The sequence below is a fragment of the Ascaphus truei genome, chromosome 3, assembly GCF_040206685.1.
Source record: "Ascaphus truei isolate aAscTru1 chromosome 3, aAscTru1.hap1, whole genome shotgun sequence".
NCBI lineage: Eukaryota > Metazoa > Chordata > Amphibia > Anura > Ascaphidae > Ascaphus > Ascaphus truei.
The window spans coordinates 388,388,033-388,414,745 of NC_134485.1; the positions used below are offsets into that span (position 1 = coordinate 388,388,033).

The following is a 26,713-nucleotide window of genomic DNA, read 5'->3' on the forward strand; positions in this document are numbered from 1 at the left end:
AATTGAATGTGGAGGGGGGGGAGTGATAGCCGGGAGGGGGGGGGAAGAGTGTGAGAGGAAAAAGGGGGTAGTGTAGAAGAGTGAGGGAGGGGGTGTAAGAGCACAGGAGAGAAATACATGAGGATAGAGGGGTGAATAGAGGAGAGTGAGGAGGTGTAAAAGAGGCTCGCAGGGCCACCAACACGCCACCAACCTCTGAATCTACAGAATATGTTCACTCATAATGGGCCCACACATGTCTAGCTATGCCGCTGCCTAGGCCTCCTATCCACTTATGTGGATTCCTTAGAGCTTTTGCCCACGACATTAAACAATTTGTACAACTAAACGTGAGTCAACAAAAATACAGAATTGGTACACACAATCAAGCACAGCTGGTTCATCATTTCGGACTCAGTTTGAGCTTTGGCACAGATTCTTCTTTGTGGTAGATGTTGCAAACCAGATACAAATGGTAATATGGTTGTAAATAAATGAAACATATCTGTTTCTTGTCATATGTACTAAACAAAATGAGTTCCTATTTTTAATTTTAAGATCACGGGGATTCCTATCCCTTTGATGGCCCTCGTGGAACTTTGGCACATGCTTTTGCTCCAGGCGAAGGGCTCGGGGGTGACACTCATTTTGACAATGCTGAAAGATGGACAACAGGAGCCCATGGTACGTACCTAAAATAATCATAAAAGTGTTGCGTGGTATGTTATTTAGCCAATTAACCTGATATTTGTTATTCATTTTGCAGGCTTTAATTTATTCACTGTTGCTGCTCATGAATTTGGCCATGCCTTAGGCCTTGGACATTCAAGTGATCCTTCTGCATTGATGTATCCAACCTACAAATACCAACACCCTATTGGATTCCGCCTTCCTAAAGATGATGTAAAGGGGATACAAGCATTGTATGGTATATTGAATACATTGATTAGCAAAATAAGGTCAAAATATGAACACCAGGAAGAGATAAAGTGACTGTGTTGAACATTCAACATTTTTAGATTTTATATATATATATATATATATATATATATATATATATATATATATATATATATATATATATATATATATATATATATATACTGTATATATATATATATATATATATATATATATATATATATATATATATACTGTATATATATATATATATATATATATATATATATATATATATATATATATATATATATATATATATATATATATATATAAAAATATATATATCTTTATTTATATATTGCCATCCAGGCACATAGCACTTTACAGTACATGAGACATAATATTATAACACAATGGGAATAAGCACTTCAGATATAAAGCAATAGGAAAAGGAGTAACTGCCCTGAAGAGCTTACAATCTAAGTATATATATATATATGTGCGTGTGCGTGTGTGGCCCTCTTCCCATCCCTCTCTAGGAAATGTGCTGCTACCAGTGTATTCTGTGGCTGATGTTCATACCTGTGGGGTAAATATGAGGGTGGGTGATAAAGGCAACAAAAACCTTTTTCACCCACCATAACGTAAAATGTAATGGTAAACCTACCCAGCCCACAAATGTTGCAAAGTAAGTATAAACCAACCTCACACTGATGATACCCATCAAGATTGAAACATGTCTGTGAGTGGTTTTGACTTGCTTTGCTAGTTCCATGCTGTGCTTAAAAGCTGTGTGAACGGCGATGCATCAGCTTAAATGGGCTCCATGTGTATGGATATTCCAGGCAAAAGGTGACACATTGTGTGCTCATCTGCATGTCATTTCCCAGAATCCCTTGCTGCAGTGGGAGCATTGTATGCTAGGTGATAATGGTTGAAAGGCAGGGGTGCAGACCTGTCTAAGACATGTGAATGTGCTCACAAGTAATATTCTTTATTGGCTATGCTAACGGTGGAGGGTTTTTGTTGCCTTTTTCACCCACCATAACTTAAAATGTAATTATATATATATATATATATATATATATATATATATATATATAAATATATATATATATATATAAAATCAAAAAAATAAAAAAATAAATAGATGATACCGTTCTGTGGCTAACGAAATGCTTTTATTTGTGCGAGCTTTCGAGATACACTGATCTCTTCTTCCGGCGATGTTACAAATTTATATATATATATAAATAAAATATATATATAAAATATAGATAGATAGATAGATAGATAGATAGATAGATAGATAGATAGATAGATAGATAGATAGATAGATAGATAGATAGATATTCTTATTTTGACCAATAACTGATTTCATAGGAAAAGCTTTCGAGAGTGTTCCTCTCTTCCTCAGGTCAGCAACTGGACTAACACGGCTATTTCCGATAGATATATATATATATATATATATATATATATATATATATATAATATTTACAGAGCCTATAGGTGAAGTAAGAGCAAAAACTCAGCTGTGTCAATAGATCCACATCTAAGGTTCCACCACTCACAGGAACAGGTCCCAGAGTGTATGCAAATCTTGCTGTGGACTATATAAGGGCTAGCAGTCCCACTATACCAACCCCTGATGAAGTTGCAGTGCTATGACGCGACGAAATGCGTAGGGTCTCTTCATGTGTGGACTGTTTATTCTTGGAGCCAGCAAGATTTGAGTATACTCTGGGACCTGTTCCTTCTCTGGCTCTGTACCCATGTCCTACATGTGCAAGTCCTAGCTACAATTGTAAGTAGTCATGTTTACCTTGTTTTTATTAAAAACACATTTTTTATTGATCTGTGCTATGGAGCTTGCGCTCTTCGTGTGTGTATGTGTGTGTGTGTGTGTGTGTGTGTGTATATATATATATAGTGATACCATCACTGTCCTCTAGGGGCTGGAACAGTGAAGTAAGTGTGCTTTCCAGTCCACAGAGAGTTCATTCCTCAAAGAGAAGCCAGCAGCAGCTGCTAACTGATGGAGTTAATCAGACTCCTTGAGTTAACAAGGAAGTGCTGCTGTGCTGAGAGACTGTTTTCCCCAGAGAAGGGGGGAGATAGTTACATAATTACATAGTAGATGAGGTTGGAAAAAGACGTAGGTCCATCAAGTTCAACCTATGCTAAATTTAGACAACAGATACTTTATCCTATATCTATACTTACTTATTGATCCAAATCATAAATTACCCCTTATCTAAAAATACTACTATTTCATGACTCTATAGATACAACCTTTCATCATGCAGCATAACCCTTCTATACATGGAACAGATATATACTACACGCACTAAGTAAAATTCCCCAAATAACCTAATAATACATATATCATATTAAAATGTAGGGAACACTAATCGCAAATGTCCATTCTCAAAAAGATAGAAGTGCTCCCCTGCTGCGGAAGCTGGTTACAAAGGAGTTTCTCTGGGCTCAAGTGGGGTTGAGTTTCCCTAAGAAGAAAGGACAACAAGGCTGTGCTGAAGCATGGAAGCATTCTCTGGAGGACTTACAAACAGATAAGCAAAAAACCCTTTGTTATTGCCGTGTGTAAAGACTATGTAGATTGTTGCATATGCCCGGGCATGTTTTGAGGGTGGGAACCAGCATAGCTGGCCATCCAACTAGTGAAGGCAAAAGCTACAGTGTAGTTGGCTTTCCCTAAAGGGAATAGGTGTTTATTTTCTATTATTTGTTTTTTCTTAAAGGGATGGTGGGACTCGTATATGATTTAATCCCTGTTAAAAAAAAACCCCTGCAGTTAAACTTTATCCAGTGTTTCCGGCCATAAATTGGGACAAAAGAGACTGCAACGTGGTCTGGGCATCACTATATACACGTGTGTATATAAAAAAAATCATAAATTACCCCTTATCTAAAAATACTACTATTTCATGACTCTATAAATACAACCTTTCATCATGCAGCATAACCCTTCTATACATGGAACAGATATATACTACACGCACTAAGGAAAATTCACCAAATAACCTAATAATACATACTGTATATCATAATAAAATGTAGGGAACACTAATCGCAAATGTTCATTCTCAAAAAGAATCCATCCGAATGAGCTCACAGAAATGTAATTACAGCTGTAGAGCATGCGATATTCCATAACCAGTATAGACAGCAGGTACAGGTACAGCAGGTACAGCACGGATTTCTGTCCCAGGCCGGGCCAGTCCAGGGGACCGGCCTCCCTGCTGGCATTACTACAGTTTACTCTCTGCAGGCAAGAAGGGCCCTCCCCTTTTCCAGCTGCTGCCCCCCATCTGTCCCTCCCTTCCCACCTGCAGGACTTAAGGGCCCTCCTCCTTGCTAGATACCTCCCATATGTCTCTCCCTTCCCCAAGCCCATTGGTGGGCCTCCCTGTGCAGCAACCATGTTGCTCCAGCAGGCCCATCCAAGGGCCCCAGGTATGCCTACATGCACCAAGCCCATAACCCCCTTACACCATACTGCAAGCCCCTTACCCACCAAGGTGTCTGTGTGTGGGTGTATTTGGGGAGTTTGTGTGTATATTGGGGAGGGGGGGTTATTGTGTATGGGTGTTGGACAGGATGAGGGGGGAGTTTGAGAGATAGTGGTGTAAGAGAGGGATGGATGAGGGAGGAGGAAGGAAATGGTGATGGAGAGTGTGAGAGGGGAGTGAGAGAGCGAGGTGTGTGAGAAGGTAGTTCTCGGAAGGCCGCCAACAAGGGGTGGTGGGCCCCAGTGGAAACTCTAGTCTTGGGCCCCGGGAAAGCTGTCCTTGGCCCTTAGTATAGATGTACTGTAAATAGAATCATAACATACCAAACAACTGTCTGAAATGCAACAGCTTCATTCCTTCTTGATCCTTGGATAGAGTCAATGCTGGATGTGACCCTTTGCAGCAGAAGAAAGCATTGTGCTGTTTCAACAAAATTATCAGTCTCATTGATAATACTGCATCCTCCATGGGAATAAATAAGTGAAAGGATTCTGGACAGCTTCATATTATGCTCTGCTCTGCCAGTTATAGAACTCCATATGCCAAGGATTATTTCTGGCACTTTGTTTGATGAACTATAGAGCACCAACGATATGAGTGGTACGTACAAAAATTCTACCTAAAGTGATGCACATTATGCAAGAGAAGTGTGTGTATTCCTGAAAAGATAGAAAACTGATGTTACATTCTCAGTAAATAATTTCGATGAAAGCTCCTTTTATTACTCTGTAATTTTCTGTGGCAATATTGTGACTGTAAGGCTGCGGCCAGGGTGACGCTGAGCGGGTGTGCGCGCTTGTGCTCGCCACGATGAAACACATTACTACAATGTGTGTGGCCAGCGTGAGCGTGCACGTGCCCATGAGAGCACGGCCCATGAGAGCAGTAACAAGTACATTTGTTTCTGCCGCTCGCTGCCACGTCACGTGTGCGGTTCACCCATTGGGGGTGAACCAGCTCCGTGACGTCATGGCCGCACCCCCCAAACACACGCACAACTAGCTGGCCAGGAATCACACGGCCAAGCAGAGCGCATGACGTCACGGTGCTGGAGCACCAGCGCGCATGCTCCCAGCCTGGCCGCAGCCTTAGAGTTGATATTAGGGAAAAGCCCAGCCCTATCAGTCTACGACGTTTGGTCCCGATCAATCCGACCCTGGTGCTCCACCGGCACCACATCTCTCCACCAGACACCTCACCGCTTGCAATTTTGCCTGGCCCGATGTTTAAAAGTCCCATAACGCGCAGCCGCCGCTCATGTCCATGTCCCGGGCAGACACTTTTACATGTGCGACATGAGACGTTTAAAGATGGCATCAGGGTCGCAACCAAATTTCAAGCAACAAGGTGCCCAGCGGCGGTGGAGCGCCAGAGGCTGTTTGGTCGCATCGCCAAACATCCCATTACAATCATTTCCATGTAATGTAGAGCTGCTTAAAGATATATGCTTAATGAGTGGGATATTCTCTTTACATGTATACCGGTCATGAATTACCTCGTTCTTTACCAGCTGCTATAACGTTTCTGTGTGAGCATTAGGATTGAGAATGGACATTTGCGATTTTTTTACCATCGTGATCACAGAGTGTTCTCTACATTTTGTTATAATATATGTATTATTAGGTCATTTGTGGAATTTTCCTTAGTGCATATGGTATACTTATCTGCTCTGTGTATCGCGGGGTTATTCTGCGCATGATGTAAGGGCTGTATCTATAGAGTCATGAAACAGTATTAATTTTAGATAAGGGATAATTTATGCATTTTTCATATGTGTATGTGATTTTTTTGCAAAAAATATGGTGTTATTTTACTATCAGGTTTTGACAGTGTGTTCATCCTTTTATGGCTGTACAGTATATACACACATACTGTATATATATATATATATATATATATATATATATATATATATATATATATATATATATAGTTATACGTTACCGTTCCAAGGATTGGTAAACAAGAGACAGCACTCAATGTTGAAAATCAAAGTGTATTAGTGAAAGCAAAAATACATCCAGAAACCCAACGTTTCGGTCCTACAGAATGGGACCTTCCTCAGGGGGATACTTTGTATCCCCCTGAGGAAGGTCCCATTCTGTAGGACCGAAACGTTGGGTTTCTGGATGTATTTTTGCTTTCACTAATACACTTTGATTTTCAACATTGAGTGCTGTCTCTTGTTTACCAATCCTTGGAACGGTAACGTATAACTACATTCTCTATATGGGATGTGCACCTGTGGCTTACCAGCACCTATTGGAGTGCCAACTGCCTTATCTGACTATATATATATATATATATATATATATATATATATATATTATAAAAATATATATTTACACACACTTATTATTATTATTTTCAGTGTGCTGGATGGAGTCCCATTTTCTCTTCCTTGTGATCATATTGGTTTTGTGTTTGTTCTAGTACCTCAGTTTATTTCATATAATGCATTTTATTTATGCACATTCATATACATTGAGGATTAGATGCAGGTAATTTTTTTTTTTTTTAAATTGTATACAAGTTAAAAATAGGCTGGTCCACAAAAGAATATTGTCCAAGATTTAACAACCCTTATTACCAGTAAATAATGATTTATACAATTTGGAGTTATAGTAAATGTTTTGGTAATGTATCTTTTCCCAGATAATATCAACAATCAGCTGGTAAAACATATTGCTACCAGCACACTGGAAAAAGCTTGCATGTGACAATAACAGAGAATAGTGTGCAACATATATAAGTTTAGTAGCAATATTCAAATTTCGTTATGAATATAAAGATCAGAATGGGAAGTTTTGCCACGAACGTCACAGGCATTCCACCGCGGGGACACTTCCCTACAGGGTAGCTTTCCATGGGATACTTCACCATGATATCCAGTCTGCCGCGCAACCGACCTGACCTAACAAGCCAAGCCAGGTCTGACAACTGCATGTCTAACTATCCCGAACGGGACTGCTACATTGCCTAGACAGGTCGCTCTGACGCGCCATCTTTAAATGTCTCACGGGACATTTAAAGATGGCGGGTCAGAGTGGCCGGTCTAGGCCTTGTAGCGGTTCCACACAGGACAGTTAAATATGCAGTTGTCGGAGCGGGCAATCTGGCGTGGCAGACCTGGCTTGTTGGGCGCGTGGCGGACGGCGGTCGGCGCTGGAGCGGACATCGCGGGAAAAATGTCAAAGACCGTATAAATATACCCTATTTTATTCATAGTAAGTTTTAGATTCACAAATTAAAAATGTAGATCCAAAAAGATGGATTATTTAAATATTTGCTATACTGTATATTTATCTTTGTACAGGAATAAAAATAAGGCACTGATTGGTATAAGAATATAGTTCTATAAAATCAACACCTGGACCACTTTTAAGCTGAATCCAATTTACAAAGCAAAATTTATTTAAAAAAAAAATTAAATAAATTAATAAATCATCATATGATTATATAAAGTTATGTATTAGTTTTAAAATTGCAAATAAAAGATGGCGCAAGTTCCTGCCATAGTAAAGAAATATTAATTCTTCTATTCCTTATATTGGTGGAATATAATTATACAAAACTGACTAATTGAACAGCTCTATAGATTTTTCAATTCTTTATGAGCTCAAGCCTAAATTAGGGAATATATGGCATGGTTCCGAGTGTTGCAGTAATCTTGGGGGCTGAGGTATTTAAGAAAAGAGGCACTTTGTACATTCTCTGAGAGGAAGAGGAGTACATTTGAGAGGGTCTTGTACTTTAAATACCAGAACACAATGACTTCATGCAACATCAATGCAAAATAAATTGGAGGCAGAACATTGACATTTGTTCCCTATTCAAAAACTGTTTCATGATGTCAATACTGTAAATAGTTGATTTAATAATCTGGTGAAAGGGGGTTGGGGGTCTCGAGTAGCGGACATTTAAAGTTGGGGATCAGAGCTAAAAAATGGTTGCACACAACTGCCCTATAGTGCCTAAGTGACTACAAATGTATGGCAAATAAATGCTTTCAGGTCTAAAGGAGTTAGCAAGAAACACATGCACGTAACATACAGTATAAACAGAAAAAATCTGAATCAAAATTAACTTCTCTTGGAGTTGATCCCATCTGATCAAAAATAAACAAAATGAATCCGTTATTTAATCTGATTTACTCTTTTTTTTTTTGTTATATTTGCAACACTGACAGATTTTCATTTATTTTTTTTAGGAACAAAGCAATACGGAAAAGTAAACCGCACGGTACCCCAACAGCCAGCACATAAACCAAATCATTCAGGTCAATGTGACTCAAACTTGTCATTTGATGCTGTCACAGTTTTAGGGAATGAATTTTTATTCTTCAAGGACAGGTAAAAAAAAAAAAAAAGTTCCAGGGACTCGTCACAAATAGGGGATGGTAGAGTGTTAGCCTGTGCAATACATATGGAAATGTAAGGTAGAAGTGATACCTTTAATAGCTAACATGTGATTATAAAGAGTGCAAGCTTTCAGGACAACACAGGTACCTTCCCCAAGCAGATGTTTTACAAATGAAGCTGAAGCATGTCTTATTTATACAAAAATAGCATCCTTGTAAGACTGGATATACAGATGTTAATGAGTGTGATACACAAAGTAGCATGGAAATGCAAAAAAGCTCATGTAATTTGGGAAGGAATTAGGAAAGAATACATATCTAATTTCATCATGAATGTAGTATGAACATGATCTCAAGTGTCTGAATAGCCACTTCAGTAGATGCTCATTTATCTCTTCTCTGGTTAAATATAAATGAGTTATTCTTTGCTTAGGATTCTGGCACTTTTTTCCCCCTACAGAAACATAGCTGAATTTAGGTGTAAAACATACATACTGTATAAGGGCCTGCTTAAAAACTTTGAGCTAATTTAAACCATACACAATACATACAGTGCCATAAAACAAGATGTAAACTTAATTACGCTTTGTTTTCTTTCGATGTTTTATTTCCTATCAGAACCTTCTGGAGGAGACAGACCCAACTTTCCAACATCAGGCCCAGTTCTATCGCAAGTTCATTTCCACAGCTCATGTCAAATGTGGATGCTGCTTATGAGGTTGCAGAAAAAGGAACAGCTTATTTTTTCAAAGGTACTGTAGATGTTAATAATTGCATATGTAACAGGTTTTTCCCCACCTTCTTGGAGATTTCACTGTTACCTGGTGTTCTTGTGCTGCTCACCTGCTAGGCTTACAGGATATTGAGTGTCTGCCGGTGGTAGTGGGAACGAACAGGAGAGGCTTTAGGGTTCTGCTCAGTTCTTTACTTGGTGCAGCGCCTCCTTTCCCCGCAGCCCCAGCAGAACTGGGTGCAGTCCCTGCAGGAAAACCCTCTGGTACACCCCCTGATTAACTGCACTCTCAGGCAGGAGTATAAAACAGGAACAACTCTTTATTTTTCCATAGCAGCATACAGCATACAACAGGTACTCTTCTTCAACGTGTCCCTGGAATCAACCCAAGGAGCTTGAGGCTCCAAAGGTCTATCCTTAGCTCCCTTATTCCCTGATGGAATAAGGGGTAGTATCCCACTCCCCTGAGGGATGGGAAGGAAGGTGAACCAGAGCCCTGGCTCCACACCTCCAACTGCAACTCAGAACTCTGCCAGAACAGAACCACCCAATTTAGACTCTGCAGTCCCTTATGTACACAGGGGGAGGGACCCAAGTTTAAGCTCCTGATTAGGCAGAACACAGAGCCTAGCCCCCAACCCCGACCCCCCCCCCCCTCTTGTCACTCAATGGAGCTGCTTACTGCAGGGGAAACCCCAGATTAACCCTAACACAGCCTGCACTGGTACCAGGTTTTATGTGAGGCAGGGCAGATTAGTAGCCAAGAGGATAGATGGCTACACATATTAATAGTTATATGAACTAAAAAGTTATTGTTTGGAGTATTTGTGAAATGGAAACAAAAGTCACATACATACATACATACATACATACATACATACATATATATATATATATATATATATATATATATATATATATATATATATATATATATATATATATATATATATACAGTGTTCGACAAACCTATACATTTGCTCACCCCGGGCGAGTGGATTTAACCCCCGGGCGAGTAAATATTGGCCCAAGCAGCACACGTTTGGTACTAGGTGGCGAGTAGATTTTTTTGTGTGGCGAGTAAATTTTTTGGTGATTTGTCAACCACTGTATATATATATATATATATATATATATATATATATATATATATATATATATATATATATATATACATATACATACACACACAAACACACACACACAGAATTTGCTCCTTAAGCATTATAAATTATACAACTTATTTATACAAGGTGTCGTCATCATCATCATCATCATCATCATCATCATCATCATCATCATCATCATCATCATCATCATCATCATCATCATCATTTATCTTTAATTAAATACAGGCCTCCACTTAAGGGGACATCACAATACTTTTATGTCAGTTTGAGAACTATAATTAAATACAATTATTTTGTTACACAAGAGACAGGCCATAAAAACCAGAGTTGTAGTAATACATGGTTCCATTAAATGAACAAAGGTTATACATTTCACAGTTTACAGACATTTCACGGACAGTTAGACATATGATTATGGGCATAAGTAACCTTTACAGACAGGATTACAATTGTGTTAGAAGAGGTAGGATAGGCCTGCAATGTGTTGTTAGAAGAGGCTCTGCCTCAAGAAGACTACAATCTATAGGCAGGGTAAATTGAAACATTGGGTACAGGGCTGAGAGGGTTGCTGAGTTTCAGAATGCAATAGTGCAGCTGTAACTTTACCAAACTTCAGTGAACAGCAGCAAATGGCTGCCCTTCAGGTGCTGCCAAAAGCTGATGCCTTTGGGCTGACTGTTATGTCCCAGAGATTCTTTTGTAGAAATAAAAAAAGCTTAATAGCAGCACACAGTACATCAAGTCAGATATGCAGGGGGGCGGGTTGATGAGCTCCAGGTGGTCTTTAAAGTGGATCTTGGCCTAATGCTATTAACCCCTTCCATGCTGGCTTGGTGGACAGCGAAAGTTAAGGCATATTGGGGGGACCTCTCCTTAGGGAGACACCTTTGGGGCGACTCAGGTGTTTTGCCCCAAATACTGTATTATTTTGTTTAAATGAGTCAATAGTCAGTCTGAAGTGAGGAGGGATATTATAATTCACTTTGTGTTAAGCACTGAGTACAAGGATGGTGCAATCTAACGATAGATAGAGAGATAGATACTTGCAAATTATATCAATGAAACTAAAGTGATGATAATAATAGCAAAAATTGAAGAATAATTGAAAGCAGGCCCTTAAAAACATTAACTTAATGAAGAGTTTTTTTTTATATAGATTTTACCATTTTAAGTTACCATACTGTACTTGCAGCATGAAGGCAGAAGATAGTACTATGTTGCCCTGTATAAGAAAAAGCGTCAGGGAAAAATAAATGTGACGTACACTGGCGACACACTTTATTCGAGCTCGGCTAGTCCCACGAATTCGGGTATACCCGGGTGTATTGAGGTTTGTGACTGTTTTCTGCCCGAGTGCATTGAGGTTTTTTCAGGCAGGGATTGAAGCATTTTATTCCCGCTGGCTGCAATACTGCACAGTATATATATATATATACTGCATTACAATTCATGAATTTATGCCATCTGGTAGACACGCGAAGCATTGCAGCCTATTAAATCCTAATCATTATCATTTAACAGATCAGCCGCCCGTCAGCCAGGCATGAACCCAGGCTGGGAAGGCAAACGCAACGGGGCTTGTCAGAGGTGAGAAGCGGCGCATTCCAGGTATCTGCCAGGTACATACTGGGTATTTGCTCGAATAAAGTGTGTCGGTGCAGTAAAAGTGATATATTTACTGGAAAACTGATGCTGTGGGAAAATGCGAGCTTTCCAACGCACTTATGTCCATTCGGTAGCCATAATATAATGTTATCACTTGCATTAAGTAATTCATTGCTTACTACAGTAATATGTTTTCTAATCCAAATTATATTTCAGATCCGATTTAAAACCTGTCCTCACTGCCAAAATGAACTTTTACAATGATTTAAAAACACTTGACATTTTTTTAAAGACACTAATCCCTTAGTTTTACCTACATTTAAATATAAAACTGCTTAATGTATTATTACATATTATTACTATTCCCACATTGATATAATTGTGAGTTGCAAAACATTCTCTAAAATGTTATTGGTTATTAAATAATTTAAGATTTGACTAATAAGTATGTATGACAAAAAACAGAATAAAGAAATAATAGCTGATTCAAATAAAAATAGATAGGGATAAACCCTCTAGTTGTTTGACCCTTATCTAAAACAGCTTACCATATTGGGTTCCATAGTGCATATTTTTTAATTCCAAATATATTTTGTCATTGATTGTTTTTTGCCATTATTTGTCATTAGGAACTCTAAATGTCAGTGCATAACTGAACGGGGTTTGCTGCTTTTAAAATATTTTGCCCTTTTAACAGGCCCTCATTACTGGACAACGAGAGGATTGCAAATACAAGGCTCCCCCAGGAATATCTATGACTTTGGGTTTCCAAGTAACATACAGAAAGTAGATGCCGCTGTCCACTTAAAGGATTCTAAGAAAACCCTGTTCTTTGTTGGCAGTGAATATTACAGGTACATAAATCTATAAGTCATACAAAACATATAACTATAGCTGATACATGTATCTCTGTATATCTTTAAGAGCCTATTAATGAGATTTTGAGGATACCAAATTGTGAAATTATAGTAGTATCGAAATATACAGCATACGCCTAAGGGGTTCAGGATTCAAGCTAGACTGCAAGCTTCTTTATCTTCTCCTTTTTTCCAAACATACACGGTTAGCAGCAAAGAAAAAGAAAAAAGATAGAGGTTCCAATCAGTCTTCTATCAAATACATTTTTATTTCATCTCTTTAAATTAAACATATAATGGCATGGTATAAAGAGAAAACATACACAGAACTTGGGCAGAACTTAATTGGGATCAGGTGACTTCTAGGCCTACATATTTAGAGACAGACTGGGGAAGTAGACTCTGCAGGGGTCAAGTAGTGTCCCATCTTTAAAGTAGACCATTTTTAAGTGGGATACACTGCAGAGTTTAACAGGGAGTTCCACAGAAGTGGAACAATAAGTGAACAACTTCACACCTACTGACCCTGGATTCTGGAGTTGAACTGAGCTTGAAAGGAGTATATTTTCTATCAAAGACTGAAGACACAGCAATCTTCACTCTACAGTACCATCACTCATAGATTGGAGTTAGCACATACTGTATTTTACTGTATTTTACTGTGTAGTTACTGTATACTACTGTAACTCAATTTTCAGTCCCCAGTAATCACCGCTGAACTTGCACTACTACAACTACCATGCCTCCTCCACTATTTATATTTGCTCTAACTTCTGTTCAGATTGCACCTTTCTTTCTACCATCCTCATTATGGGCCTCATGCAGTAAGCGTTGATAAGGGAATTATCGCCATTTTATAGGCAAAATTGGGTTTGAGATTCAGTAAGCGCCGATAAGTGCTTGATTTCGCCAGGTTTCGGAGCCGATTATTTTGTTATGGCCATTCGCCTGCCGATAAGCCTGTTTTCGCCACTGATCGCCACTTTTTTAAATCGGCTGGATTCAACAAAAAAAAACAGCTTATCGGGCCTGATCGGCACTAGGAAATTGAGATGTTATGGCCAATTTCTCCCGCCAACTAAAGTTGGCAGTTTGGAGGGGAGAACGATCGCTAAGGCTGCCGCAACGGCACTTAGAAAAAAAAAACTTCTGTACATCAATGGAGTCAATGGAGCGGGGACGTATAACAGTATAGTACTGTTTACGTTTCATTGCTCACAATACAAACGTCATTTGCATTACAGTGTGGGGGCATTCCCTGCATTGTGTCACAGCTGACGTGTATTATTTGCATAACATTATACTTTTACATGTTTTCAGCATTTGCGGGTCACATTACTCATCATGTGATGATGTGCCAAGGGAAAATACTATACTCAACTCTTAAAGGAGAACCTCACATCATATCACACATTTTACTGAACTGAGCGACAATTATTTACATGATGTTACACATGTCACACATGTCACACATACACAGTATATTCATCTTCCTTTACATTACACAATGCTTGTAATGTGACACGCATCTTTAAACGTTCATGTACATCTGTCTTCTCATGTTTACATATAGTTTTGGGTCCTCCCTATTTTCATGACGTCACTTATTGGACACTCAATCACATTGCATGTTTACATTGTAACCGTAGCATTACAAGCACTTCAACCTAACTTATACACACATGTACAGTAATTCAGCATTGGGACACCTTGTTAACTCATTCTATACCAACTATCCTCCTTACAGAAATGCATGCATATGCACACGACTATTCATTGTTGTCAACATGTCACAATAACATGCCTAATTACACATGTTACACAAAACTTTTCCCACGTCAATCTCAGCCTTTTTGCCTAATTACATGACTGACTGTTGCGTTCACAAGTGTTACATGCATTGCACATGCAACTATTTATTTGCAAGCAATGTTTCTACAAAGGTTCACGTCACATCATTGCCAAATATCATCATTCCCTGCAGAATACACACAACAAATACTTATAACAAGAACTGCACACAGCTTGCCACAGAAGTACTTTATTATGTTAATGTAACACCTTGCATTTTACTATGTCACCTGACATCATCACATACCTATTTAAAGGACGCCCATTACCTGCTCATTCACAGCTACTCATTTCAAAATGTTGAGATTGTTTAGGAGACGGAGGAACATTCTTTTCTATGACATGCTTGATGATGAAGAGAATCATATAGGGCAAGGGAGGGACACACCGAGGGACAGTGACAGGGACAGTCACGCGGATACGACAGGGACAGGGAGAGGGACAGGCCGAGGGACAGGTAGAGGGACAGGAGATCAGAGGAGAAGACAGAGGAGACAAGTTGTGCCTCGTCCGCGTCTGTACAGGGAGAGAACCCTGTTAGATGGGATGAGTGAGGAGGAGATAGTAAGTCGCTATCGTTTGAGTTCAGCAGCAATCTTATCTCTTTATCAGGAGATAAGGGGAGATTTAGATTTTTTCACAGCCAGAGGTCGTGCAGTCCCTGGGCTTGTTAAAATGCTGTGCTCATTACATTATCTTGCTTCCGCGTCATACCAGACAACTGTGGGCATAGTGGGCGGGTTCTCGCAATCTACATTCTCGCGGGCCTTGACCCAGTTTCTCTATGCACTCAATAGACGCGCTAGGAATTATATTCATTTTCCTACAGAGGCGACAGAGTGGCTGGAAGTCAGGACTGGCTTTTATAATATAGCAGGGATACCATGTGTGCTGGGTGCAATCGATTGCACACATGTTGCTTTGATTGCACCTAGTCAGAGTGAGCATGTGTACCGCAATCGTAAGCACTACCATTCACTCAATGTACAGGTGGTATGTGATGCGACGATGAGGATAATGCATGTGGTACCCAAATTCCCTGGTTCCAGTCACGATTCCTCCATCCTGAGGAACTCTTCAGTCTTCCATGCGTTCGAAGAGGGACATTTTGAACATGGTTGGCTGCTGGGTGAGTACACATTTACATGTTATAACACAAAACACATTTTTATTTAGGAATGTTGGCATTGTACTAATGTCAGCTTATGTGTGCTCCATTCATTATAGGTGACTCAGGATACGGAATTAGGCCGTGGCTCTTGACTCCGGTGCTAAACCCTCAAACTGAAGCAGAGGACAGGTACAATGCAGCCCATATATCTACAAGATCTGTTATAGAGAGGACATTTGGCCTACTCAAGACCAGATTTAGGTGTCTGGACAGAACTGGTGGGGCTCTTCTATACAAGCCTCAAAAAGTGTCTGATATTATCCTTGCCTGTTGCATTTTGCACAATGTTGCACTCAGGCACAATGTACAATCAGACCTAGCTGAGCCTTTGGTAGACGAGCATCCCACCCATGTAGCTGCTGAAAATGAACAAACAGCCAGTGGTGGCCAGACACGCCAGAATCTCATCAATTCATTTTTTTCTTGTAAGTAAAAACATATATGTTCCAAGTTCTACTTTTATAGTTACATTATGTTATCTTAACAATAATGTTTTTTTATATACCCTTCTGGTAGGACACAGATGAATATGGGTTGCACACCTTTCTTTTCTCTGCTGTGTGCACAAAGGGATGTGGCACCGGTATGTTATTGTTGCACAGGTTATATAATCCCTCTTCAATTGTACTTTAGTTGTGTGTATGTGAATACAACTGGGGTAACAAATCACTAATATTTTAGCATTGTGTTGTTCCTTATGCTAACACAATACACATATTATGCCCATACTCATTCATGCTTCTAGTATGCTTACATACAATGTTATTGGTGCAGTGTAACATGTACATCCATATGATGTGTACACCAGGCTGATTTACATTTTGAATGTCATTAAATATACATGGTGTTGCACATTCAACACCAAATACACACTTTGCTGTGTTGTTTACGGTACTGAAGATGGCATGTCAATGTTTGCAATTTATATATTGTTCCTTTGCATTATAGGTATATCTCCAGTATGACTGATCATGGTATGTATATTTGCTGACATCTCTCATAAGATGTGCCTACCTCAATCTTCCTATAATTATTTGAAGTAAAAACCCTACATATTGGTTTTAACACAAATGTTACATATATGTACTTTCTGTATCATGTATATGCATTTAGCTACTCTTGAGCTTTCATGTGCATTGTATTAGAAAATGATTACTCCCATTTCATCACATTTTATGTATGTTTCCTTATAAATTCCATTAATGTAATATAGAGGTGTTTGGAGACAAGGGGATAACTGTACTTATTTCTTTACTTACGGGAGATCATTCATCACGGATGAAATTGACTGATCATAAAACTCCATGCATGAATGCCTGCAATCACAACAATGCGTACTACATCTTATATTTAGCAATGTTGGTGTTTTGTAATGCTAGGAATTAATAGTCAACATTAATTTAAATTTGTGACATGTGTATGTATAAGTCACACGTGTGTGGATGTGTCCTACATGTACCAAGTGTAAAACTGTTAACAGAAAACACAATTTAGTTGCAAATGTTACTGTCATTTAGCATTTCTAATTTACCAATATGACAATGTTGGTAATATTTTTGCAATATAAATCACGTCACTTCATCATTATCATGATGATAATTATCAAGTAGTCTCACAATTGTAACGTCAATCACGTGCACATTAGCATAGACACACTTTGTAAGACAACTGTTTGTGTCTGTATCAATTTGTGTAGGATCCATGTATAACACCGACAAATGATAACACCAGCTTTATTATGGTAGCTTATATCATCATATTGACTATACTATGTATTTTTAGAACGTTTAATAAACACAGTAAACTATAGTTAGTTAGGTTAATGAAATATACACAGAAACGTACTTCATTACATGATGTTGATGTCATAATCAGAACATCATGCATTGTAGGGGACCACAACATCTGGCCAATAACATTATTTGCTACAGTCCCAAACCATTTTATCAACATACCCATGTAACAAGAGATTTTTAACAAGAAATGGCTAGTTGGTTGTAAGTGTCCTTTACATTGGGAGAAGGAGTGGCTCAGTGAGTAAAGACACACACTGGCACAGAGATTTTGAAGCAGGGGAGTCTGGTTCAATTCCCGGTGTCGGCTCCTTGTGACCTTGGGCAAGTCACTTTATCTCCCTGTGCCTCAGGCGGCAAAAAATAAATTGTAAGTTCCACGGGCCAGGGACCTCAGCCTGAAAAATGTGTCTGTAAAGCGCTGTGTACAACTAGCAGCGCTATACATGAACATGCTCATATTATAATTATTATTATTATTATTATTATTGTTACATAGTTTCGACAGTCATACGTTCCATTACACAATAGAATTCACAAATGTGTTAGCAGAGTGGGAATGGTTGTTATATATAAAACACACCATGCCATAAAATGATAGTAGTCATTAAAGAACACTCAATAAAAATTCATGAGGCACTATTTTGCAACATCATTATGTTAATTAAGTGCTTATGCAATATAGGCATAAGGGTATCACATTTTTAATTGTTTGTTAATAAGCGCTGCAAGCAATATAAAATTAGTTCCATATGTAGTATAGTAGTCGGTGGCTCCTCCTCACAATCATCTCATATAAAGGTAGACTCTTCTGAAATCATACATTGATCCGATTGTATCTTCCCCGACATCTCTGAAATACAGCAAACACATGATGGTCAAATATGGCACCTTACTATATATGTATCCGTGACAACGCATTACACAGCTCTATATGATTGTGTACATACACACGTCACTCACTTATATGTTAGAAGTACAAGTGTACATCAGTATGTAATGTTTCTTTAAATTTGTAGCAGGCATAACTATGTATATGATGTGAACGTTGCCTGTATACTGAAAAATGTGCGCGCACATCTTAGTGTGCGCACGCACTTCACGCTTGGCTGCACTAACTGTTAGCGCACGTTGTGCGTTCAATACATCTTGAAAATACCATTAAACATAAAATCTTTATTTCAAATACAATGAATACGAAACTACATTCGTTCTAAACGAGTACATCTGTATTCTTTTTAAACAGACGTGTTTGGACAGAAAGGACGGCCGATAACACAATGCGCAAATGCAATACGTGTGACGTCATGTTAAACCAGCGTGAAACGCACGCTAACACTCCTCCCACTCAATTAACATTCGGCTAACGCCCACTTTACGGCTACAAACACTGAGCCGCACACATGACACACTGCAGTTACCGTTACTATAACAAAACATGACAGCCAATAGGCTTTGAGGCGCGCACGTCGCTTGGGGGCGGGACTTACATCCGTAATCCTTTTTAAGGACGCCTTGGGCCATGACAAGGGTCCCACGTCATACGTGGTGGACCCGCTTTTAAATGTTGCATGATAACAAAACAGGTATGTGTTAGAGTTATGTTAAAATGTTGCTAATATGGTTAAAGGGATAGGAAAGTACGTATATTTATTCCGTCAGCAATGTGTACTACTCTTTCAGGTTATACTATATTGTATTCGGCAACAATTTCTTTGTGATCGCTACATGTTATGCAGTCTGCAATGTTACGCTGTATCCACGCATTGAAAGGGAAAATGGTGGTTAAAAAAAAAAAAACATTTAAACGCACAGTCAACGCATAACGGTTGTTATATTTACCATTCTTCTAGAATTAACTGTTCATCTGGCTGCAACTGGTCGCTCCAGAAATGCAAGGCATTTTCATCCACGCTTGACCCACCCGCTGAATCCAGTATGACACACATCTCCTCCATGAAGCGCTCATAGGAATCGCCACTGCTTTCTTCAAACAATTGGTCGGGAGGTAGGTTCATTTCTTCTGGTTCCCATTCCAATGCATTTTCAGCTGAAAGGCTTGGTACATAATCATAGTACTTTTGTTGTTGTACAATGTGGGTTTCAGGAATGGAGGGTGCAGATATTGCAGCAGGTATCGATTCACACGGAACAGTAGTAGCGGATCCATTGCTATTGGCATTAGGAATAAATATGCCTTTCACAACAATATATGTGCCCTCTTTCAGGGTAAAATGCTTTTCCTTTGCAATCTTCCAGAAACCATAGGTATGTTCTAGCTTATCCTGCACACGTTCAAAAAAGTCATTAGTTGATAAAGTGAATCTTATTGAGGAATTAAAATTCCGCGCATGCCTACGGTCTTGGTAATAAGGATATTTAGCTCGAATCAAATCATAGATTTGGCGTGTGCTTGCTTTGTGTCCGCGACTGTTTAAAATTGCTTCTGAAACCATGTACTTATAACCTAAGAGGGGATTCATATGGTTAACGAATTCATCAGCCATGTCAGAGTAGCACAAAAGATGTGTGCAGTTCTGTCTTCTTTGCTCATCAAAATGATTCTGCTCAATGGCTAACAAATTCCTGTGTTTCGTTTTCAAGGTCAACAAAAGTAACTACTTTTACTCCTTATTTCAAACGCCAATTGGATGTGTCCTTTTAATTGGTTTAAGTTTTGTGGTTAGTGATAGGCGAATGTGGGAAAAACATGTATCATTTTTTTATCTCGTTTGTGAAAACATTCCTACACTTTTATTTCAGTAACATTGAGTTTTCTAGAAAAATAACAAAGAGCACTGTGTGAAAATAGTGCTTAGACAGCCATATCAGTAAATACACACACCTGCAAAATGAAATGTTTTTTTCCCACATACATTTCTGTGTGTATTTGAAATTCTGGTTAACTACCTGTCTGCATGAGTTTAAATACGTGTGTATCTATATATATATAAATATATCTCTCTCATAAAAAAATATATATATATATAAAGTGTATATTGTACTATATGTATAGTGTGTGTGTGTGTGTGTGTGTGTGTGTGTGTGTGTGTGTGTGTGTGTATATATATATGTATATATGTATATATATATGTATATATATATATAAAAAAAAAATTATATTGCAGGAGTACACACAACATATTGATGGCAGTAAGTAGGCCTTGTATGAAACCTATTTAAATGGTGATAAACATGAGTGAATTAAGTAATAAACATTTGTTTGCACCCAATAATGTTAGAGGCTCACACTTAGTATAGTTGTCAAACATTAGGCCTGTATTATTAAAATAGTGTGTTTTCACAAGGAAGCATGAAGTGTATGTTTTTTGTAAATACATCTATACCAGTTTAGATAGTACTATATATATACACACACACACACACACACACACACACAGTGTGTGTCTGTGTGTGTGTGTGTGTGCATATATCAATACATACTACATATATTTTAGTATAAATTCAGAGATGTTCTTGAAACAAGAACACATAAATGATTAAAGGACAACATTACAATGGCCACCAAAGGTAAGTAATATTTAACACAAAATCCTGCTGTACACGTACAAGAAAGATGTTTGCAGTTAAATAGGTGCTTTTATAATTGCATGAAAATAATATGCACATGCAATGATTACATCAATTAACACACCCAAATGCAATGTTTTGCTGCAAAGTCAATGGCAGCTTCTCTAAACTTAGCAACTGGCTCCTGGTGGACCATTACTGAACAGACGATTAATACATCAATATTTATAACACTATTCATTAATTAGGAGTGTTAACATTTCCAAAACTTCACGTGTACAAGAACATACTTGAAAGTTTGGAAACAACACAGTCTTCAGCATACATACAATAGTAATTAGATAATCTGAAGTCAACAAAACAAGGCCAAAGACATATTTTGTGAATTATAAAATTTATTTTTTTTGTTCCTTTTGCGAGCGAGTAACAGGCCTGCTTGTTGTCTCTTGAATTTTCCTTTTTCTTTTGCCACCAACTTTAGGCACAACAGAGCCCCTTTGAGTGGCCTCTGGCACTTCACGGGCAGGGCTTGTGGCCAGTGACTCACCTACAGGGCTTTTGGGCAGTGATTCACCTACAGGGCTTGTGGCCAGTGACTCACCTACAGGGCTTTTGGGCAGTGACTCACCTACAGGGCTTTTGGGTAGTGACTGTTCACCTACAGGGCTTGTGGCCAGTGACTCACCTACAGGGCTTGTGGTCAGTGACTCACCTACAGGGCTTTTGGGCAGTGACTCACCTACAGGGCTTTTGGGTAGTGACTGTTCACGGACAGGGCTTGTGCCCACTGACACATGTGAGCAAGTTGGTAGACACTGCACAAGTGATGGTTGGTCTGTTTCATGTGTGTCTTGTTTTGTTTTTGTCGCCTCCTTTGTAGGTGTCTGCTGCTGAATTTGTACAGATGGCAGCGGTAGGATGTCATCAGGAACCTGCACAGCAATGTCTGCTACTTGACCGGTAACATTTGGGCCTGGTGAATGAATATCAGATGAATGTGGTGAAAACTGACCTGCATGAACAGATCCTGCCTGTGAGGTGTTGAATTGTGGTACATTAGTCATTCTCCAGTAATTAGCTTGTGTTTGCTGAACAACTAATGCTTCGAATGAGGTGTTGATTTTTTGCAACTGTTTAGGCACTTCAATGAAGACTCTGTGGAGATGTGCCAATTGTGAAACTGTTTCTTCCTGCAGTGCAATCATCCTTTCCAGCACTGTCATCAGGTCAGAATGGCGACGATTTTCTGCTTCCACAATTTTTCCCTCAGAAGCTACAATTGCATCATATGTGGTATTTGCTGGACGTTTTGGCGGTAAAACAGTTTCAATTGGAACCTCTTCATGGTCACTTGCTTGTATTTGTGTGTCTATGGCGGCGGCGGCGGCGGCATCATCATCATCATCATCATCATCATAATCCTCTTCATCATGTTCTACAAATAAATGTACACATTATTAAATGGCATGTTAATCTCTGCTGTGTTACTATGTAATTCTACTGTGTCAAAAGTAACAACTAACATGTTTCCATACGTTTTATAACCTCACATTAAAAACTACCTTGAATTAAGAATAATGTTTGGACTCAGTATGAAATATGAGTGAATGAAAACTTGCTGTAAACTCACAACTCCTACATGATAGTTAACATCACTAACACAATACATGTTGCCTTACACTTCATTTTCACATACACTAAGTAATCGTATTTAAAGAACATGTGCAAAACAATTAATGAACATGACAACATAACATATAGAAGAGCACATATTATATGGCCACCAACTGATAAACTCACCTTCTAGGTGTGTTGAGCTGGCTGACCCAGGTGAAGACACTTGTTCCCTCTCAGGTGACACATGTCCTTCAGGGGCAACTATATATAACAATAACATAAGTTTTACATTTACATGTGTAAATATTGAACAAACAGTTATTGTATGTTCTGTATTTATGAGTACGTAACAGCATCAGTTCCTTAACCCAAAATGTGTGTGTGAAAGTGAACATAAATAGTTGTAATAACAATGTACATGCCTGTGTACTTAGAACTTTTGAGTTCCCTAACATAAAACATACTATGTTTCTGCAGTAATGCGTGAGGATAAATAGATAAAATTTGTACATAAAAATCATATGTTGTGTAGTGATATCAGTATCATAATGTACATAACTATCATGAGATGACCATTCACAATGGTTATCATGAAGGTGGTCATATTGCAAAAAGTTTTGTTTTTGGTACAGGATATGTGTGGTACATTAATATAAGATGTGGCACACCTGAATGTGGCTGTGACTCAACAAGACAACACATGCAGTGTGTGATAATGTGTCGTTGATAGTAGTAGTTCAACTATAGATATGAGTGAACTAATGTGTGAGGTACGCTTTGATAAGTAATGAGTTGTTGGGGCATTTAGTAGCTAAAGTGAAGCTTTCAAATGAGTGTGATTAACTTCAGTTGTGCTAGTCAGGTTGTAATAACGGTATTCCCTTCCCCAAAAAGCCTAATCAGCCACACCTTTCAATTACTTGAAACAGGTGAAAATGGTGTGAACTAAGTTGACCCTAAAATGAGGCTGTAATTAGTGTGTGTGCTGAACCCCACCCCCTCTGTTGAAGTGTATGCTGTGATGAGATATTAATTGCAGCTGCTTTAACACAATGGTAGATGAGCTAAATAGTCGTGTGCAGTTTTTAAGTTATGAAAACAATGACATAAAATATGATACGTGTGCCTCATTATGCTGTCTGTATATGACTTAAAGCAAAAATGGACCTTTTCATAAACAACTATAGATGTGTTAGTGCAAGTGATGTTTGTAGGCCGTTGCATGCAATATATTTGATGCATGCTTAAAATAGGCAGTAATGTCATGTTTGTCGGAGTAAAATAAATAAAATACACAATAATATTATACATATTTCTGTTCTGTACCTGTAGCTAGTAATAATTTCTCATTAACATGTGTTACACATGTGTACTACCCTGTTGTTCCCCATCTTCGCCCACCATCAATTGCTTCCACTGCAGCAATGCATTTTGAGAATTCACATGTAAATGAGCACGCAATGGCACGTGCTATATTAGTTACTGCTTTTAGTAGGACTACAACATATATGTCTATTTTGAGATATATATATATACAGAATCAGACATATACATATATAGATGCAGGTATGCTTATATTGTGAAGACAGTATAAAAAGCAGTGTAAATATGCAAAATAACTGTAAGCAACGACACGCCTAGTACATTAATATTTCTCACCTGGTGGAAATTGTGAGGGATAAATTCCTATATCACGGTCACCAGGTAAGCCTTCCACGACGACGGGAAGTAATTTTGCCCGAAGCAGCTCCTCCAATGGACTTAATATGAGACGTTGTGGTGTCGGCCCACCTCCAGTGCCAGTTGCATGCACGCGTTGGTGTTGTATTTTCTTTTTCAATTTGGACCTAATATCATCAAATCTCTTGTGACAATTCCGCTTGTCCCTCACATGATTCCCACACGCATTGACACCAATGACTATTGTGTCCCACATTTCTTTTCTGCTTGCTGAACTTGTCCGCCCTTGAAAAACATATAAAATATATGAGGTAAATGAATAATAATAGAAGCACCAGTTTCCTACACTGCTAGCTGTTCCAAGAGATAGCAAACATGCTGTTTTATGTGTAATATGTGAAGCACATGAGCATTCACTACTAAACCTATACATGTAAGCAAGGTTGCATTCATATTGTATGCAGTTATGGCAAATTGACCGCCTGTGTTTAGTTGTCCTTGTAAGGCATGATAAAAAGCTGTGTTTCCAGACTAATTAACATAGAAAGATATTCTGAACCCATATTTGCATATGAACAAAACTCAGATGACCTAGGATCACATGTATTTGAATAATAAATGTAAAGGTACACTTACCTAGTAAATGTCCATATATACTGTCATAGTGCTCCAGAATGCCAGTGACAAGAGCTGTATTTTCCTGGTCATTGAAGCGAGGATTACGTGGCTTCTCCACACGTTTCTTCCGAGCAGGTTTAGGGTCAGAGCTTGGCTGGTGCTGACTGGACTCTCCTTCTTCCAATGGAAGAGCCTCCAAAAGCTGCCCACCAGCAAGCACGCCACCACCATCCACCCCATCAGCAACTGCGCCACCAGCAGCACTCACAGCACCAGCACTCCCACTCCTAGCACCAGCACTCCCACTCCTAGCACCAGCACTCCCACTCCTAGCACCAGCACTCCCACTCCCAGCAACAGCACTCCCACTCCCAGCAACAACACTCCCACTCACAGCAACAGCACTCCCACTCACAGCAACAGCACTCCCAGCAACAGCACTCCCACTCCCAGCAACAGCACTCCCACTCCCAGCACCAGCACTCCCACTCCCAGCAACACCACTCGGTGCACCAGCAACATCACTCCCCTGAACAGTACGTTCACTCCGACGCGTACTCGCACGAGTAGCACTCCCACTCCCACCAGCATCACTCTTCCCACGCTTTGCGGGCATACTTCCAGCACTCACAAAAAACAGACAACTAATGTACAGCCAATCACACGAAACACTTCCACATATAAAACAAGACAAAGATGTAAACAAAACAACAATGGACAAAGCTCACCCAATACACAACAAGTCTCTCCGTCAATATGCAAATGTTCAATCAGCCAGCTCTGTGCGTCTCTCTCTCTCTCACTCCCAACAACACAGAGAATGATTAGCAGTACACGTTGCCTTTAAATATGGCGCGCAATCCAATACATGCTTGTTTCGCCTGATTCAGCAAGATTTGTGATTGGGCAACCTATCAGCACCCCGCCACGCACGCCGATACACCTGTGTGTGATCGGATAATCATCGTGAGAGTGGGCGGATTTGTTTTCGGGTTGATTTTGAATGTATTCGGCACTTACTGCATACGGAGAGGAAAAATCGCCATTAACATGACTAATCGGTAAACTTGCCGATTTCACTTAATCGACGCTTACTGCATGAGGCCCTATGTCACTAACTATTCATGCAGTATATCTCCATTTCTCCTTCCTTCTCCACTTCTCAGTTCACATGAACTAATTTCCTATCTGCACCCTCTGACACCTCACACCGTGGTAGATTTCCCATTAGGCCCGTTAAGCCTGGGCTTATGGCAGCAAAACTTGAGGGCAGGAAAAATGCCCACCCCATATACATTTGCAGCACTTTCTGGCCTATCGGGCCTGATGGGAAGGCACTCATATGTGGC

At 39.2% G+C, this 26,713-nt stretch overlaps 2 protein-coding genes across 2 annotated transcripts in view; one reads left to right on the plus strand and one right to left on the minus strand.

Moving 5' to 3' along the window:
• LOC142490308 (matrix metalloproteinase-20-like) overlaps positions 1 to 26,713 on the plus strand; it is a 35,271-nt gene that overhangs the window by 3,507 nt on the left and 5,051 nt on the right. The window contains exons 3-9 of the mRNA XM_075592421.1: positions 538 to 663; positions 746 to 907; positions 2,465 to 2,472; positions 4,617 to 4,647; positions 8,650 to 8,770; positions 9,397 to 9,530; positions 12,944 to 13,100. Of these exons, the coding sequence (XP_075448536.1) occupies positions 538 to 663; positions 746 to 907; positions 2,465 to 2,472; positions 4,617 to 4,647; positions 8,650 to 8,770; positions 9,397 to 9,530; positions 12,944 to 13,100 (739 nt within the window). The remainder of the gene's footprint in view (positions 1 to 537; positions 664 to 745; positions 908 to 2,464; positions 2,473 to 4,616; positions 4,648 to 8,649; positions 8,771 to 9,396; positions 9,531 to 12,943; positions 13,101 to 26,713) is intronic.
• Positions 13,166 to 23,423, minus strand: LOC142490589 (uncharacterized). The gene is made up of 3 exons (XM_075593004.1): positions 23,250 to 23,423; positions 21,997 to 22,884; positions 13,166 to 13,173 (listed from the first exon to the last, which is right to left on the minus strand). The coding sequence occupies exons 1-3, from the start codon at positions 23,344 to 23,346 to the stop codon at positions 13,166 to 13,168; spliced, it is 993 nt and encodes a 330-aa protein (XP_075449119.1). The 5' UTR covers positions 23,347 to 23,423.